This window comes from Ictidomys tridecemlineatus, chromosome 6 (genome assembly GCF_052094955.1).
Source record: "Ictidomys tridecemlineatus isolate mIctTri1 chromosome 6, mIctTri1.hap1, whole genome shotgun sequence".
NCBI lineage: Eukaryota > Metazoa > Chordata > Mammalia > Rodentia > Sciuridae > Ictidomys > Ictidomys tridecemlineatus.
The window spans coordinates 188808715-188826590 of NC_135482.1; the positions used below are offsets into that span (position 1 = coordinate 188808715).

The 17876-nt window shown below is 39.6% G+C and overlaps 2 protein-coding genes across 4 annotated transcripts in view; one reads left to right on the forward strand and one right to left on the reverse strand.

Annotated features, from left to right (window-relative positions):
• Nucleotides 1-17876, forward strand: part of Ubac2 (UBA domain containing 2) — a 159389-nt gene that overhangs the window by 78280 nt on the left and 63233 nt on the right. The window lies entirely within an intron of this gene.
• Gpr183 (G protein-coupled receptor 183) lies at nt 58-12968 on the reverse strand. 2 transcript variants are annotated; one of them, XM_021729848.3, is made up of 2 exons: nt 12866-12968; nt 58-1758 (listed from the first exon to the last, which is right to left on the reverse strand). In XM_021729848.3, the coding sequence occupies exon 2, from the start codon at nt 1726-1728 to the stop codon at nt 655-657; it is 1074 nt and encodes a 357-aa protein (XP_021585523.1). In that variant the 5' UTR covers nt 1729-1758; nt 12866-12968; the 3' UTR covers nt 58-654. The 2 variants fall into 2 exon arrangements, with proteins under 2 accessions (XP_021585523.1, XP_040137604.1); XM_040281670.2 differs by lacking the exon at nt 12866-12968 and adding an exon at nt 3255-3722.

A 17876-nucleotide genomic window follows, 5' to 3' on the forward strand; every position in this document is an offset into this window, starting at 1 on the left:
CCCCTCTAACTTCTGCTGGTAGTTCATGGTGAACAGTGAGGGACATAGTCATAAATCTGTAGCTTCCTACTTTTTATTCCAGAAGTGTTCTTTGAAACATGACTCAGAACAAAACAAAATAAAAACCATATTATTGAGGAGACAGAGATCTAAAATGGAAGGAAATATGCATTTAAGAAATACATTACCGGGCCAGGGTTGTGGTAGAATGCTTGCCTAGCATGTGTGAGACACTGGGTTTGGTCCTGGGAACCACATAAAAATAAACAAATACAATAAAAGTATAAAAAAGGAAATATGTTACCAAAATATATTACAATATTAACATTTTTACACTGATAATATACAATCTGTCAGTCTCTCTTGCCACATTATTGGCAGGAAATATTAATGATTTTTTATTGATGTAAAACTTTTTCTTCACCAAGAGTTAGAGAACTTCCTTTTGATATAGTATTATTTCATTTATGAATTAGAACTTGCTTTATACTGTTCTCTTGAGCTTAAACTTGATGTTTCTCAATCAGTTCATCCACTGATGGTGGGAAATAGTGTCCATTTGAAAGGCATCCTGATTGGAAGCTGAATAGTTGTTTTACTTTGGGAGAGAAGTCCTACTGAGTTCATATCAAGTCCAGGGAGGATGCGGTCCCTTTACTTTCCATTTGAAGTCTTGGAGTGTATCATCATCTGCGACTCTGTCATTTCACGTGAATTTTCTTCGGGAGCTGACCTCACTGCGCTGGAAATTGATACGCTGACTTGACGTTTCAGCATCTTCATGACCTTTCTCTTGTACCCTTTACATGCAAAGAAATATATAAAAGGGTCCATGCAGCAGTTGAAGTTCATCAAGCACACCGTGAAGTGCAGAGAAATCTGGAATGAATGCCTTTGGTGGCACTCGAGGAGGTCAGAGAAGTGAAGTTTCTTGATCATGTGTTGGATAATTGCCACGTGGTAGGGCGTGAAGCAGAGAACAAACACGACAATGATGAAAATGATCGTGTTGAGGGCTTTTCTGTTTACACCAGATTTCTCTGCGAGTGGGTTTTGTTTGGCAGTTCTGAAGAGCTTGCAGCAGATCTGCGAGTAGCAGATGAGGATGATCATGAGTGGAAGCACGTATCCTATAAAACAGGCACCCAGTAGAATCCAGGGAAGAGACTCTGTGTCTTCAAAATTGGGATACTCCATGCAAGTGATCCTTTCATTCTCCTGTTTGGACATGGGGCTGATGAGTAGTGGGAGAGTTTGAGCAAAGACCAGAATCCAGACGAATATGCACACAGCTTTGGCATGCTCAATTCTCTTCATCTTGTTGTAGCGGAGAGGGTGCACCACGGCAATGAAGCGGTCGATGCTCAGGCAGGTCATGAAGTTTACCCCGGCGTAAGTGTTGATGTAGAACACCAGAGCTGTTATCCTGCACAAGACGTCACCCATCTGCCAGTCAAAGCCCAGTGCATAGTAGGCTATCCGTGTAGGCAAAGCCGTGGTGAAAAGGATGTCAGAAATCACCAGATTCATGGAATAGAGGGTGGTAGAGTTGATTTTTTTCCTGTTTTGGACAATGACAACCAAGGCCAGTAAGTTTCCCACCAGCCCAATGATGAACACGAGGCTATAATGCAGAGGCATTACTATCCTGGCTGTGTCTTGGTGTGCATAGAGGTCACAGTCATTTCCCTGAGGAGTTGTGGGAGGTGTGGTGAAATTGCTAGCCATCTCTAGACCCAGTGGTGGCAGGCAGGATCTCTAGGAACAAAACAAGGCTCTGTTTAATTAAAGACATATTTAACTCAGAGCAACTTAATCTACCACTTATATATCTAGTTTTTAAAGTTTCACTATTGATACAGTTTTTAAAAATCTATGATATATCATGTGGTTCCATGTATGATAACAGGAAGAACAGAGAATAAGATGTATGTTTTTGCTCTCACAGTTTGTGGCTTTGGTAAAGTCCTGGCAAAGGAACTGGAACCATCTAAATAGGGCAAATGCATTTTTGTGAGAAGAGGGGATGCACTAACTTTTGGGGCAGAAATTCCCCTTCCTTTTTTCTGAATCACTGTCTGATTAAGAATAAAGTCATGTAAAGCACCCCACATTTTAGGTGGGCATTAAATTTTGCTTTTAAATTGAATTTCAGTTGGACCTTTTTGTTGTCGTTATTGTTTTCCAAATGTATATCACTGCCAGGAAATGAAATTAGTCACACACTGGTGTAGTGAATATGAACTTACCACAGTGATCTGATTTGTGTTAACCTAAAAAGTATGAGAAATAAGCTTAGGCCTTATTAGGAACTGAAAGCTAGGGTTTCAGAGAAAAAGAAGAAGGTGGTGACCATGACAACCAGGACTAAAATGACAAGAAGGAAAAGAAAGAAAAAGGGAGAGAAAAAACTTAAGATGTTTCAGGAAGTTTTAAAATCACATGTGGGTTGTACTATCTGCACATGGGTTTGAGTGTCCTACTGTGTCCACTGAGTATCTTCAGGTCCCTGTGGTCTATGTGCTTTTCTGTGTCTAGATTTTATGTAGATATTTGATAGTCATTCCACAGTCCAGTTTGTTGATGCATGATTTGTATAGCTACTCCTTCCATGCACATTTAGTTTATTTCTACTTCCTTTCTTGTTATATAAATAATGTTAAGACTGAAATTTCAAATCCAAAATTGAAAACTCCTGCAGTAAGCTCCCCATAAGAGGGTAAATGTTCAATCATTATTGATTAAATACTTTTTATATGAAAAAAGAGGGTAAATGTTGGTAAAAGTAGGAAAAGCAGAGCAGTAACTCCTGTGATTATTATTATTATTTTTATCTTTTTAAAATAACTTTTCTTTATTTTATGTAGTGCTAAGGATCGAACCCAGTGCTTCACATATTCTAGGCAAGTGCTCTACCACTGAGTCACAGCCCCATTCCTGTATGTGATTATTTTTAGAAAATAAGTTACTTATCTGATGGTATTATCTGAATAAATCTCATATGAAAATCACAACCAAAATTAAGGGGGAAATTTTTTTTTAGAGAGAGAATTTTTTAATTTTTTTTTCAGTTTTCGGTGGATATAACATCTTTATTTTATTTTTATGTGGTGCTGAGGATCGAACCCAGCTCCCCGCACATGCCAGGCAAGCGTGCTACCGCTTGAGCCACATCCCCAGCCCCAGGAAAAAATTTTAATGGATCTAGTCATGCTGTGCTTGTGGTATTTAAGAGAAAAGGACAATATCCTTACTCTGAATGAAAGCTCTGACTACAAATCCACTTGTCTGCCTGCTGTATTAAGTGTTGGGTCTGTGCCAGCAGTGGAGCAATCTTGAAACAGGTACGCTCACGGGCACTAAGGTTTATCTTAGGACTGCCCTCCTAGGTGTGCACTGCAGTGTAGATAGGCGAATCCTTACAGCATGCAAATGTACCCTAAAACAAAAGAGAACAAGAACAGAAACAGAACATTTTGAAATCTATAAGAGGACCAGAAAGGACACTATGAGGAAGAACACAAGAAGGAGGATGGTAAATAGAAAACAGAAAAAGGAGGTAGAAAGGTGTCCCAGCAAACTTAAATGAATCGAATTCGCCTATAGTATCGGTTTGGATTTTTTTTTTTTTTTAACAACACAACTATATGCTACTTAAAAGAGAATATAACTCTTGAGAAAGATTGAAAATAAAGACATCCCAGTGAATGAAAAGGTAGAGTAGCAATCTTAACATTGAAAAAAAAAAAATAGACTGCAAGGCAAATTCAATATCAATAGGAAGAGAAACAGAGGGTCACTACAAAAGTTAAGAACAGACCACATAGAACATAAAAATAATCATGATACACGTGTGTTATAGCAAAATTTGGCTGAATTCAAAGACAAAATGAGCAAATCCACAGTCATTATGGGAAATCTTACACATTTCTATTGAAATATGACAGATAATAAAAAAAGAGGTTAAAGACTTGAAGATTTACCCAACATTATTTAAAGACTGTTAGAATTTGTGGTAAAGGCCTATGAGCATATCTGCACATTTGACGTCATAGTAGGTCATCAGAGGAACCTCAGCTTTCAGAAAATCATTAGTGAGCAGATGACATTGTCTGACTGGGATGCAGTTAAATTAGAAACCAGCAATAACATGATAAAGGTTACATTTGGAAACTAAAATGGTATATTTCTAAGGAACTCTTGGATTAAAGAAGAAATCATAGTGGGGGTTTTGAAATGCTTAGAACTAAATGACAAAATAATACTTGCTGTGCAGTGCAGCTAAGGAGTCAATCCAAGATAGAGCCAAAACACTGAGTGCATTGATTGAAAAGAAGAATGAAAATAGTTGAGTATACTGCTCAAAAAGCTAGAAAAGAAAATAATAATTCCCAAAGAAAATAATAAAGACAATTGTGGAAATTAGTGAAATAAGAAAACAAAGTAAACAGAATACAGTAAATATGGGCTTTATATAGTGCAGAAAAAAAAAAGGAGTAGTTCCTAAATATGAACTCATGGGAATCACATTGTAGAATTAAAGTCAAAAGAAACTGTTATCCATTTATTTGGGAAATGCCTTCTGCAAGAAGCAACTTTTCAGGAACCAAAACCAGGCACAGGAGGTGAAAATTCTAGACAAGGGTTGCAGCTGAGGATTAGGCATCAAGAATTTCTTTTATTGTTATTTTTCTAACATTTTTCTAGAAGTTTTTTTTTTTCTTTTCCCCCTGAAAGTCTCAACAAAAGTTTTGAGGAGTATTTCAAATCAGGTTAATAGGAGATGGCTTTAAAATACATGGCAGGGGGGGACCACACCATGGAGTCTGAGAAACCTACATGTGAATATTATTGTAGAGATTATCCACATGGCTTCACCTTCAGAGAAGGCGCCACTACTTGAAGCTTGTAAATGACATCTGACCACATCTCTGAGTGAAGTATAGCATTTGGTAGGGCAGCAGGGGTTACAGAGCAGCTCATGCTGCAGGAGTGTTTAAGCACAGTGTTAGTTATAAAGGTGAAGATTTGCAAACAGCTCAAACAACTTTTGGGAAGTTGATTGAATATTTTATGGTATAGCCACAGAATGGGGCATCATGCAGCTGCTGAAAATGGCAGCATAGAAACCTACTTCTTGATAGTGACTTATGCTAAGGAAAGCAGATGGCATGACATAGTACTTTGGGGAGGAAAAGCAAATCCCCCCTATACACACACACACACACAGAAAGAAAGATGTTTGCATGGATATTATAGATGCCAGAATAAAACATTGTGCAAGTAATTTGAGGACTTTATCCACAGAGTCTAAAATGTTAACACTGAACATGAACTGAGTGAAATGAATAAGTAAATGATTTTTTTAATCTGAAGGAGAAATTTTTTTATTTAACTCTTCTTGCAAAAAACCTTGTCATCTGACGTACTTTTCAAAGCTTGCCCTTTCATACTTTTTACTCACATTCATGCATTGACTTCCTAGGCACCTACCTTCAAATCATGTCCTGTAGGAACCTCACAGCAAACCACCACACTAAGCATTGGTATCCCCCACCTGCTTCCCAGGTGAGGAGCTGAGGGCTCAAGAGGCTCAAGATTATGTTGAGTCCTTCCCTGATGTTGTGTCCAGTCATTTGCAGGGGCAGCTGTTTCACTTGTGATTTCAAAATACAGCGTGGGCATGGAGTGGCTTTCCTCTCCAGAGCAGATGGGCGACTCTTCCTAAGGGCAAGGGTATCCCTACCTCCAGGAGAATTGCCAAGTGCAAAGCCAGCCCTGAGAGGTAGACTGTTTGAGAGGCTTTCTTGCTGACCACTCTAGTTGCTGAGCTGGCCAATGAAAACTTTTGCAGAATATGGACATGTGGATGAGATGTGTCAAGACTGGTCTTAGCCAGTGTAACTCCACATCATGTACAACCCCTAAAAATGGGAAGTTATACTCAATGTATGTATGATATGTCAAAAAACATTCTGCCATGTATGACTAAAAAGAACAAATAAAAAAATATTTTTATAAAAAAAAGGAAACACAAATGCTATAAGGGCAGAGATTTCTATTTTATTTACAGAGGTATCCATACATCAGGAGCATGCCTTGCATACAGAAAACCGTCAATAAATATTTTTAAAACCGTGAGGGAAAAAACTGGTCTTCAGTAAAAGAGACTCAAGGTGGTTTTGAAATATGACATTATATAACTCTAATGTCACATTAGTTCTTGCCACTATCTCTCCTGTGTTATTCATGCTATAGTTTAGCTGGTTTTATGATCTCCAAATTAAAGAGTCCTTGACGTTGTTCAGCCATTCTCATAGTGATCAAGCCCCAGTTTATTATAATCTCTTAGAGATACTACTTTATACCTTCCTTTGATCATTTTAAGCGTTATTTTCCTGATACTTGAAATAGCTCCACTCTTTTATTAGCAATCCTTACTGTCAGCGCCTGCACATGCTGTGTCCTGGGACTACAGAAATGATGCCTTTTTATGTCAGAGCCTCTGGAGCAGAAGGATGAGCAGCAGCATGCTGGGAATGTGCAGGTACCTTTCTGTGCTCCTTCTGCTCATCTTTGCTCTACAGTGTGCCTGTGGCAGCCTTTGGATTATAGATTCCTATTTTATTCACTTTCAAGTATAACTTGTTGTATCTTCTTGGATGTATGTTAAGTATTTTGCATTTTAATTATTAGGAAGCAGCTTCTGGCATGTTTATATATTATCTATCTATCTGTCTTGTCTCTGAGTTAAACTTGAAAGTACCATCACTCATTGTATTGCCTAGGGAAAAACCCACAGAAGTGTTGGTCCTAAATCACCTTTCCTTAGTACACTAGTAGCTGTAAGAATGGCAGTGTCCTCATAATGCTTGTGGTGAAAAGGTGTGCTTAGTCCCTGAGTTGTTGTGTTGCATGCTCCATACAGAGAGGGACAGGAGAAGGCCTTTTCCCTGAGGGCATGGATAGTGACTGGGCTGCATGCCTTGTGGATCCTTGTTTAGGTTTGACCTGAAGAACAGGGTTCAGCTGGCCTCTAAGATACCTATTCCTCCTGGGATTGAGCTACCTGGAGGCCATCTCTGCCACCCTCTTGTTTTATGGATAAGCAAAGGACACAATTCCTGTTTTGTCTCTATAATGTGATATTTGATCATTTTAACTTTTCTGTTATCCTAATTATCCTAATAATATCCTAATATCTTCCAAAGTATTTTCACTTACATTTTTGGAAGTGGGCCTGCGTGTGTTTTCTGTAAAATTTGTTTCATTGCCAATAGGCTTGCTGACATTTCTTGAGATATTATCACCTTATTTTTGCATAACCGGACATGTTGACATGAACTGACAGGGTGACAGGGTTGTTTATTCTAGCCACAAAAAGTGGAAAAACAAAGCCCCCCCTCAAAAAAAAAAATCCTTAATTTCTTTAGCATTTAAGAAAATTGTCTAAGCTGCATTGTAATCCATGCTCTGGAAAATGTTTACCCTGGAAACCAACTTGAAGGCGCTTGTGACTTTTGAAAGGATCCATACATCTTCTACTGTCCTAGGCATGTGTTTCGGTAACTACAGTGTCTTCTTAGCTTTCATTCATGGCAGAAACAGAATAAAAGCAAAGATTTAGTTCATACTAGAATAATAGCTTTTGGTTTTTAATTTAAGATTCTTGAAGTGTCACCATGATCCACTAATGTTTATTTTAATAATCAGTTCCTTAAGTGTATAAAGTTTGTAGGGCTAAACTATTAGGAAGTTTCCTTAAATTCAGCTTTACCAATGAAGTTTCCTAAATTCAGCTTTAGCATCAAGTAGGATGACTTTTCTGTAAGGTGTCAGGGTCTGATCCAGACCATCTCACACAGAGAGGTGACCTGGCCCCAAGTGCTGAAGATGAAGTCCCAAAAACATGCTTCAGAAACAACCAGGGGAACCACCAAAATGTGCATGTACAGATGTTCATTATAGTTTTATTGTTAAATGGTGAATGCTATGTGATCTGAATCTTCCTCTGATTTCTGTTGACATACTGTCCTTGGGCTGTTTTCCTGAAGAATGGTAGCATTGAGGAAATGTTTCCAGAGTGGGGAGAAATAGCATAATTGGGAAAGGAGAGGGAAGAAGGCGGCTCAAGGTTATTGGAGTAACAAAGATGTGGTATTACTGAGGAAACAAAGACCAGCAAGATGTGCCAGGATGCTAGATGAGGCCAGGCCGATTCTGTTCTTAGAAACAAACACATCCACCCCGTGGAAGAAAGACTTCTTTCTCTGATTACCTAGTTTTATAAGCTCTCCTCAAATAATTGAAAAAACATTCTTGTTCTTGTCCAAACAGGGACCCTGTTTGGTCCAGTATCCCACACAAAGGTTCCTAACACTCAATCACCTTTGTTCTTGCCTTGTTTTTAGTCAACTAAACAAGTACCCCTGAGCTGCTGGGTGTGCCATTTGCCTGTAAAATGAGCAGGTGGGAAACATCAATTCTTGCAGTGGAGAAGAAACCGGAGGCACAGCTGCAGCCACCTGTCACTGAGGGGCAGAGTTAGGTTGTCCCTTCTACTGTGATATCGAGCCACTGCTGTAAGTCAGCACCTGCCCTGTAACCTAGTTAAATAAATCTTTGTACACTATTAGATGATTTTTTTTCCCCACAAACATCTTTGAGTCCTACATTGACAGGTGTGCCTGTAATCCATTGAACATACTCTCAGCATTCCTACATCCTTGTAAAAAATCAGAGATACAGGAGTGACTGTATTCAGAGCAGAGTTGACCTGTCAGTCTGTCTGGGGTGACCTCCCCTGCCTCCTGGGGAGCTACCTTTCTCTGGTTTGTGGAGGTGTGACAAACTGACAGGCTGGTGTGGGCAGCCTTCCCAAGACCTTATTAGGTCTGTTACTCTTCTGCTTCTGATCCCATGACGTTCAGACCATCTTTGAGTAGGTTGCAAAAGGTCATTGACAGGACAAAACACAAAGAACTTTTTAAGGTAGAGCAACAGTGTTCACCAGTCTGCAGTTTTTTCTTTGTGCCTCTCACAGTGTCCTGCCCCAGCGGGCACTCCCTGAAGACCAGCTTCAGCTCACAGACCTGCCCGCTGGCATCATGGGAAGTGAAAGGTGCCCGAGTGTCGGGTTGTTTGGTTAGACACACACTTGCATACTTAAGGTTTTACATATTCCTACTGTTTTTATTTCGTCTTTCACCATTTTTTTCTTGTGTGGCGTTAATACTGACTAGGAAGGATAGAAGTTATAAAGATGAAGATGACGATGATTAGAGAACTGTAAGAAGCAATCTATCCATGACATGAGAAACAGACCTTCTGTTTGTGTGTTCATTATAGTTTTATTGTTAAATGATGAATGCTATATGATCTGAATCTTCCTCTGATTTCTGTTGACATACTGTCCTTGGGCTGTTTTCCTGAAGAATGGTAGGATTGAGGAAATGTTTCCCAGGTGTGATGTTGATGTCTTCTGCCTCCAGCTTCTGCTTGTGGGGTCCTGGATAGTGGGATCACACAGCAGAAGGCTCTTGATGGCAAAGGGCTGTGTCTGTACACTCTTTCTCCTGAGTCCAGAATGTTTTTAGAATTAGTATGCACCTTTCCTCCTAAAAGTCCAAGGGAGTTTCAGGTTTTATCTTTATTCTCTCAACTAATCTAGGCAGGACAAAATTTCCTTGTTTTATGGATAAATGGAGTTTCAGGTGAAATCAGAAATTTGCTCAGGGTTCTTCACAGCCTGTCTATGCAAGTGGCCAGGGCTCTGAGTCCTTCAGTTGGCAGGCCTGTGTGCTCACCTCTGCACCACCCCCACGTGGCTGTGTCTGTCCGCGTGCCTCTGTGTCCTCCTCGCTCTCTGCTGCTGTGCAGCAGCCTCTCAAGAGCCTTCGGATGGTGCCTGTCTGCTGCAGGCAAACTGAAACCGTGATCACGCATCCTTCATGGTGGGGTTGTGCCCCCTCTTCCTCTGGGTGGCTGGCCACCTTCCCTCTTAACATGCGCTGGCTACAGCCATACCAAGCCACTTGTAGTCTTTGGATGTCACCTGTTCCCTCCCACAGTGTGCCCTCTGGCACTCTTCTCTTCTTGCCCCTGTCCTGCAGCCTCAGCTTGTACTTTCCTTTGCCATTTCCGTGAAAACTAGCTGTTCCTGGAAGCTTTCCTGATTCTCCCCCGTTCCCCCGGGGAAGGCATGGTGGTGTCTTTGCTGGGGGACTGAGGTTTTCCTGGTCCCGCATCCCAGGTGTGATGTTGATGTCTTCTGCCTCCAGCTAACCGGTCAGCAAATACTCATTTGCTAAAGAAGAGCCAAATCTTATTTCTCCTGGTCCTCACTGAAAGGTTCACTCTGTAAGTCCTGGATGGATAATAATGTCCATACTACTTAACAGACTGTTCCAGCCACTGCCCTGGGAACCCTACATGTAGTCGCTCAAAAAACTTCCAACAGTTCTTTTGTGGATGGTGAAATTGAGGCACAGAGCACTTACACGACTTGCCTAAAGACAAAGCTGTTAAGTGTCAGGGTTCAAACTCAGGCTCTTTGACTCCGTTAATCACATTTGGTATGTTTTATCCCTAGTTCCTGTTTCCAGCATGCTCTGATGTGGGTGGGAAGCAAGTAAAACAGGAAGGAATCTCAAAACTGTAATATACCAACTCATTTCTGTCTGAACCAGAGAGACAGGGGCTGGGAGAAGGAGGGAGATAGGTGGATTTAAATGAAGGAGTTTGTTAATTTGTAATATGTTTTAAAGAAAACGTTGTATAAATGCATTTAGATTTTACTATTTTAATCAATATTTTAATAATAATTTGAACTGAAATTTCAGTTGAAAACAGCTGGTGAAGACCCAGCATAGCATGTATCTATTAATTTATTTTTACACCTGCTTTTAAGGTTTTTGCAAAATACTTGTTATTCTTTCTTTGGGGCTTCCAAAATACCACAAATTCTCTTACCTCTTCAGTCTGCAGAGGTTTTCTCATGCATTATCTCACTTTGTATGGATGCCCAGTATTTTACAGACTTCTTGGGAAACTGATGGACTATGCAGAGTGGAGGACAGTGCTTGTCCTCAGCACATGCCACCCTCTGGGGTCACCCACTCTAGCAGGCCTTAACCTTGGCAGAGAAGAAGGCCCCCCTGATGAACTCCTTTATTAGGGCCCAGCTCCCTTTTAGATGCGGATGTTTTAAGGATGATGACTACAGCACACATCTTAATCCCACACATCTTCATCCCATACATAACTGCTGCAAAGGAGCAGTTGATATCTAGTAAATGCCTAAAATACATGCACAAAGCCCTGTAGTTGCCCAAATTGGCATTTATTCTGTGGAATAACAGATAATAGTACTAATAAACTCTTAGAAGCCTACTGAAAGTGACTTTTAAAAGGAATCATCTCCACAGCCAGCCGCATAACCTCTGAGCATGTGAGTGTGGCTCTTTATGGGGCCAGTACTCTTGCGGCTTTAGGTTCAAAAAGTAAAATTAACCCCCAGAAACAAAAAGTGCTCTCAAATTCCAGAAAGCATGGTTAGATACATAATCTCCATAGACTCAAAATCATTATGCAAAATATTCCATAGAATCTTCATGTAAATTCAAGAAAATAATTTTCACAGAAATAATAGGGCAAGGAAATTCTGCCTTTTGGATTCATCCTTTGGCAGTTTAATAGGTGTGGGGGAAATTGTAGACATTGTTTTCACACTATGAGAGACAGTATTAGACTAATGTGGCAGAAATCTTACTCCCCATTTTACAAACGAAGCAACTGAAGCCAGAGACATTAAGCAACTTGTATCAGGCTTTGGGCTATAAATAACAGAGCCCAAGTTTGGATCTGATCCTAGAGCCACTGCTCTTAACCATTACGCTATATTGTGCTCAGATTAACACCAGACAGACAGAACCCACCGCCAAAAACAAGGAAAACAACAAAAAACCCACACCCTTCTTGAAAGGAAGTCTCTTCATGATTTATATTTTGCCAGTTTTTTTTACATCCACTCTCAACATGGACATAAATATTGGCAAATCACTATATATCATTGTTTTGTGATTTTTTTTTTAAAGGCAAGAAGTTCTAGGAAAAAATATGAAGCAAGTTTATACTGATCATAAAATAATACATACCAGACAACATAGATGTTATTTTTTGCACCTATTTAATTAAAGTTTATCTTTAGAACTAAAATGCCCATGCTCACAGATGGATAGTAGAGCCCAGACTGTTGTTACTCCTTGCTGGTAAATTGGTAAAATGTTTTTGTAAACCAAAAATAATTATTTTGTATCTAAAGCTTTAGAAAATATACTTTTTGCTCCAGGAATTCTACTACTGGGATTTTGTCCTGAGAAAAAATTTAAATATAAAAAAGACTTATATACATAGATATGTGTTCACATAGTAAAACATAATGATTTTTACTTTAAATTATGCCGAATGGCTAGTTATATTGTATGTAAAATGCATTCAGATTCAATAACACTCCACTTTAAATAACTTTGTTTCTTTCCTTTCATGTTTATATATCCTGGAAAATTGACATTGTTTGCAGATTTACCCTTGATACTGTTTTTTGGTCATCTGAAATTCATGCAGAAGCATACAAAATAAGCCCTGTTTTTTGGCAGTGATATTTTTGGCATGACCCATTGATTGCTTTCACCCCACTTAATAATAGCTAATTAGAACTGCTAGTAACCATACAATCTAAACTATATTAATAACATTATTTTTGTTAGTAATGCTTATAGCTATTTAATAGATTCTTTTCCTTTACCTTTTATCCAAAACATAGATTTTTGCTTTTTTTTTTTTTAAAGAGCATTTGTTGCCTTACCTGTCAGTGGCTTGCCTGGGCCCAGGGTAGCAGCAGCGGGTGTTGGCTCAGACTAAAATCAGCTAAGCCTGGCATGTTGCTTTAAGAGAGACTGGCCACACCTCCTTTTATGGCCCTGCCTTTCTTCCTGTCCCCCTGTGATTGAGAGTAGAGATGATCAGTTAGTCTCACGTATGCGTGTACACTTTTTTAAAAAATGGGAAGTGAAATTTTTCTGAACTCTTAAAAAAAAATTATCCAAAAGCCCCTTGGAATTTATGAACTATTGATATCTATGGAACTTTATAAATTTTTCCATAAAGATTTAAGTATCAGAAAAAAAAATCTTTGAAGTAGTAAACCTTAAGCAAAAAATCATCATTATCATCATCATCCTAGTTACTGAGGTTTTCTATTGATATTCTGTGTATAAGTGTGGGTTTTTAAACGTTTTAAGGAAAAAAGTCAGCGCTATCTACCTGGAAACTTGGTAATTTACTTAGTCTAAATCTTATCAGCTTATGACAAAGAAGCAGGTTTCTGTGGTGAGTGGGGGAAAGAGTCTCCTCCTTAGACTGGGCTAGTGGAGGTTTTGGGGCCAAAGGCCGACTGACTGCATCAGTAACTGCGACACTTAAGTGGCAAGGAGGGGTTGAAGCGGCACATCTACATTGAATCCAACCCACTCTTGTGTGCAGGGCAAAAAGACCTGTGCTGCTAATTTTAGAGGGTTTGACTGCTGCCGTTGTTGACTCCGTCTAACCAGTAATTGAGGTGGTGTTCACCCTTGCCTAGGTTCACCTGGCCATTCCCAGCCAGATCTGGGTCTGCAGTTAGGAAGGCAGAGATCACTCCTGTGGTGCCTGGGGTTCTGAGAGGCCTGGATCCCTGGTCTGAGGAGAACTGGTGGAGTAAGCTGAGAAGGGCTAGGCTTTGCAGGGGTATGATAATCATCCTTATGTATTTGGAAACTGTGTCATAGAAAAGAGGTCAGATTGCTTTTGTCTATGTTCCTAACTCCAGAGAGTAGAAGGAGGACCAGCATGAGAAAGAGGCCTTTTTCCTCCAGGATTCTGTAAAACTGGCATGTGGCCATAGCTTCTCTGTGGTGTCATTAAATCCTCATAAACTCTTCAATGCTGAGGATCTGAAGAGCATTGTTGACAAACAGAAGAGTGAGCAACACATGAGCTGAATTCTTTGAATTTATGTTGGTTCTGTAAAATAAAGCTATGGAACGAAGTGATCTCCAAGACTATTCCTTGGGGGAGTGCAGCAATTTTATGACTCTGTGGACATGGCAGAGTAATCTAGAACTAGTTCATTTAAAAAATGTGGACTGAAGACTGGAATGTAGCTCAGTGCAGAGCACTTGCCTAGCACTCGTGCGGTCCCACATCCTATTGTCAGCACCACCAGAAACAAAATCATGGATTGGCAATGTTGAGAAATTTGTCAGTTTTTGGAAGGTCATTCTGTTAAGACTTTTTGGCTTATAATTTTGGAAATATTTATAATTGTTAAATAAAACATTGTTACATAATGAAAGCATCAACTGAAGTAGCTCCTTTAACAAAGCAGATTCATCCTTTAGTTGGTTATTGGCATAGTCGATTGTTTAAAGAAGAGGTGGTATCCTGCGGTGCTGTTGAAGTTTCTCGTGAGATAATTTTCTGGGCTCACAGACCTTTTTTCTGTTGTTGAAAGTTACCAGGGTTTCTGTAGCTGTGATTGGACTATACACATTGAGTCCATGTCCCTTCTGTAGGAGAGGTGAGATGGACATTTGTGATTCTTTCTTTCTTTCTTTCTTTCTTTCTTTTCTTTCTTTCTTTCTTTCTTTCTTTCTTTCTTTCTTTCTTTCTTTCTTTCTTTCTTTCTTTCTCTCTCTCTCTCTCTCTCTCTCTCTCTCTCTCTCTCTCTCTCTCTCCCCCTCCCTCCCTCCCTCCCTCCCTCTCTTTCTTTCTTTCTTTCTGTTGTAGTTGGACACAATACCTTTATTTATTTATTTTTATGTGGTGCTGAGGATTGAACCCAGGCCCTTGCACATGCTAGGCAAGCACTCTAGCACTGAGCCACAACCCTAGCCTGACATTTGTGATCTAACTGTTTCCTTTATATGTTCTGTTGAGCACATAGTGGGCACTCAGTAAATGTTAGTGGTCTTAGTTAAAGGGATGAGGGAATTCTTTATAACCTGATTTCCTTTTTATTTTTGTACCTCTGACCTCACATGCTTAAGATCAGGCTTCTGGCACTTAGTTGTTTACCGTATGAAAAAGGTCAAGTTGAACCATTGTTGCAAGGATAAAGACCAGATGTTGCCATAAAATAAGGAAAAGAGAAAAACTGGTCAGTGACTAATAACATTATGGTATTTTGTGAAGTTGTGTGTATAGAAATAGCAATGGAATTTTTTTACAAAACAACCCACATAATCCTGATCTAAAATATGTGTTTCTGTAGTGTGTGTACATGTGGTCTAGTATTTAGTCATCATTTAAAATTATAATGATTAATAAATTTTAAGGAATTTTAAACTTCTTCTATTGGCATATAAGTTATAAACTGTGGTCATTAAAATTCCTATCATTGTCTTCTGTTTATGTTGAAATGTAACTCAAACAAGAATTTTGCTTCAGGTTGTTTAATTATAGCATCCCTTTTCATGCTTAATGACTAGATATAAATGGAAGAACTTCTATGAATTGAGTACCTCAGGGGATGTGTCCTGTTAGGGGAGAGGGTCTAGTGCAGTTGGCTGACCACAGTGGGATTTTATTGTTACTGAGAGACCACCCAGCCATATTGAGCATGTATGTGAAACATGTACTTTCATCCCATTTAAAATGTTAAATAAGGAAAGAAACTTTAAAAAAATATTTTTAGTTGTAGATGGACACAACTATCTTTATTTTATTCATTTATTTTTCCTGAGGTGCTGAGGATTGAACCCTGAGCCTCACGCGTGTGAGGCAAGCACTCTACCACTGAGCTACAACCCTAGCCCCAGAAAGGGACTTTTTAAAACAAAAAGCAGATTCTGCTAGATGGTTCATTGTTTAAAGAAAAATGTATTTGTTCTGCAAGTGTCCATGGAGCACCTCTTCTGTAAGGACGGTGTCTGGTAGAAAGGATAAAGTAGCAAATGGAACAGACCTTGTGGAGCTTCCATTCCAGCTGGAGAGATGATAAACCCATGAGTTGTACAGTAGAGTACAAAGTGACGGGGCTTGGGAACAGTTGGTCAGTGAAAGAAACAGCAAGCAGGGCTGTGAGTTGTGCAGATGGTGGGGGGTCAAGGAGGGCTGCTCAGAGAAGGTGCTGTTTTTTTTTATTCTTTTTTTTAATGCATGAAATTAGAATGTATTTTGACATTTTACATATATGGAATACAACTTCCCATTCTTCTGGTTGTAATGATATGAAATTACATTGGTAATGTATTCATATGTAAACATATATGAACATAGGAAAGTAGATCTGATTTATTCTACTAACTTCCTATTCCCAATGCCATCCCTTCCCTTCATTCCCCTTTGTCTAATCCAAAGTATTTTTCTCTACCCACCTCCCACTTATTGTGAGTAAGCATCCACATATCAGAGAGAACATTCGACCTTTGTTTTTTGGGGATTGGCTTATTTCACTTAGCATGACAGTCTCCGGTACCATCCAGTTGCTGGCAAATGCCATAATTTCATTTCTATTTATGGCTGAGTAATATTCCATTATGTATACATACATTTTCTTTTTTTTTTTTAAAGAGAGAGTGAGGGGGGGGAGAGAGAGAGAGAGAGAGAGAGAGAATTTTAATATTTATTTATTTTTTCTTAGTTCTCGGCGGACACAACATCTTTGTTGGTATGTGGTGCTGAGGATCGAACCCGGGCCGCACGCACACTAGGCGAGCGCGCTACCGCTTGAGCCACATCCCCAGCCCATACATTTTCTTTATCCATTCATCTGTTGAAGGGCACCTAGCCTGGTTCCCTAGTTCAGCTATTGTGAATTGAGCTGCTGTAAATATTGATGTGGCAGCATCACTATAATATGTTGATTTCAAGTCTATTGGGCATGTACCAAAGAGGGAGATAACTGGGTCAAATGGTGGTTCCATTCCATGTTTTCTTAGGAATCCCCATACTGCTTTCCAGAGTAGTTGCACCAATTTGCAGCCCCACCAGCAATATATAAGTGTTCCTTTTCTCTACATCCTCACCAACATTTATTGTTACTTGTATTCTTGATAATTGCCATTCAGTCTGGAGTGAGGTGGAATCTCAGTGTAGTTTTTTTTTTTTTTAGTTATAGATGGACATAATATCTTTATTTTATTTGTTTATTTTTATGTGGTGCCAGGGATCAAACCCAGTGTCTCACACATGCTAGGCAAGCACTCTACCACCAAGTCACAACCCTGGCCCCTCAGTGTAGTTTTAATTTGCATTTGGCCTTTGCTCTGAGGTGGGGAGTCCTTAGAGTAAATCCAGACCAGGAATGAATAACTTATACTTTTCAATAAAAGGAAAACAACTGCTAATCAATTATATTTGGGTTTAGGATTGCACAAAACCAGTTCTTTAGTGTAATGCTTAGAAATTGCTTTGTTAATTGTTTTTAATCCAACAAAACCGAAGTTGACTATGTATAAAAATCTGCATTAGGCACTTTGGAAATGCAAAGTTAAGTAAATTACAGTGGGGTTTGGGGATTGTTGTTTGTTTTCAGAATTAAGCTATTGGGAGATTGTCTAGACCTCTGTATAGTTCATTAAAATGTGGGCCATACAGGTGTTCCAAGAGTAAGGATTATTTTGTGTTCCCCAATTTAACAAACTCCTAAGTCGCCCCAAGCCCAGTACTGATGCTGGGAGGACTAGCAGGCCTCCATCCCTTCCTGCCTGCAGCCCTGCATGCTCAGTCTGGGGAGTGTAGGCTAGTGAGGAACCCACACTGAACAGGTGGGTGTTCGCCCTGCCTGCTGTGCACTCACCTTGGCTTCCTTCCCATCCCCTCACAGCTCACTAGCT

Bases quoted from the DNA above. Each gene is read 5' to 3' on its own strand.
- Gpr183 (XM_021729848.3), bottom strand. From the start codon at position 1,728: ATGGCTAGCAATTTCACCACACCTCCCACAACTCCTCAGGGAAATGAC.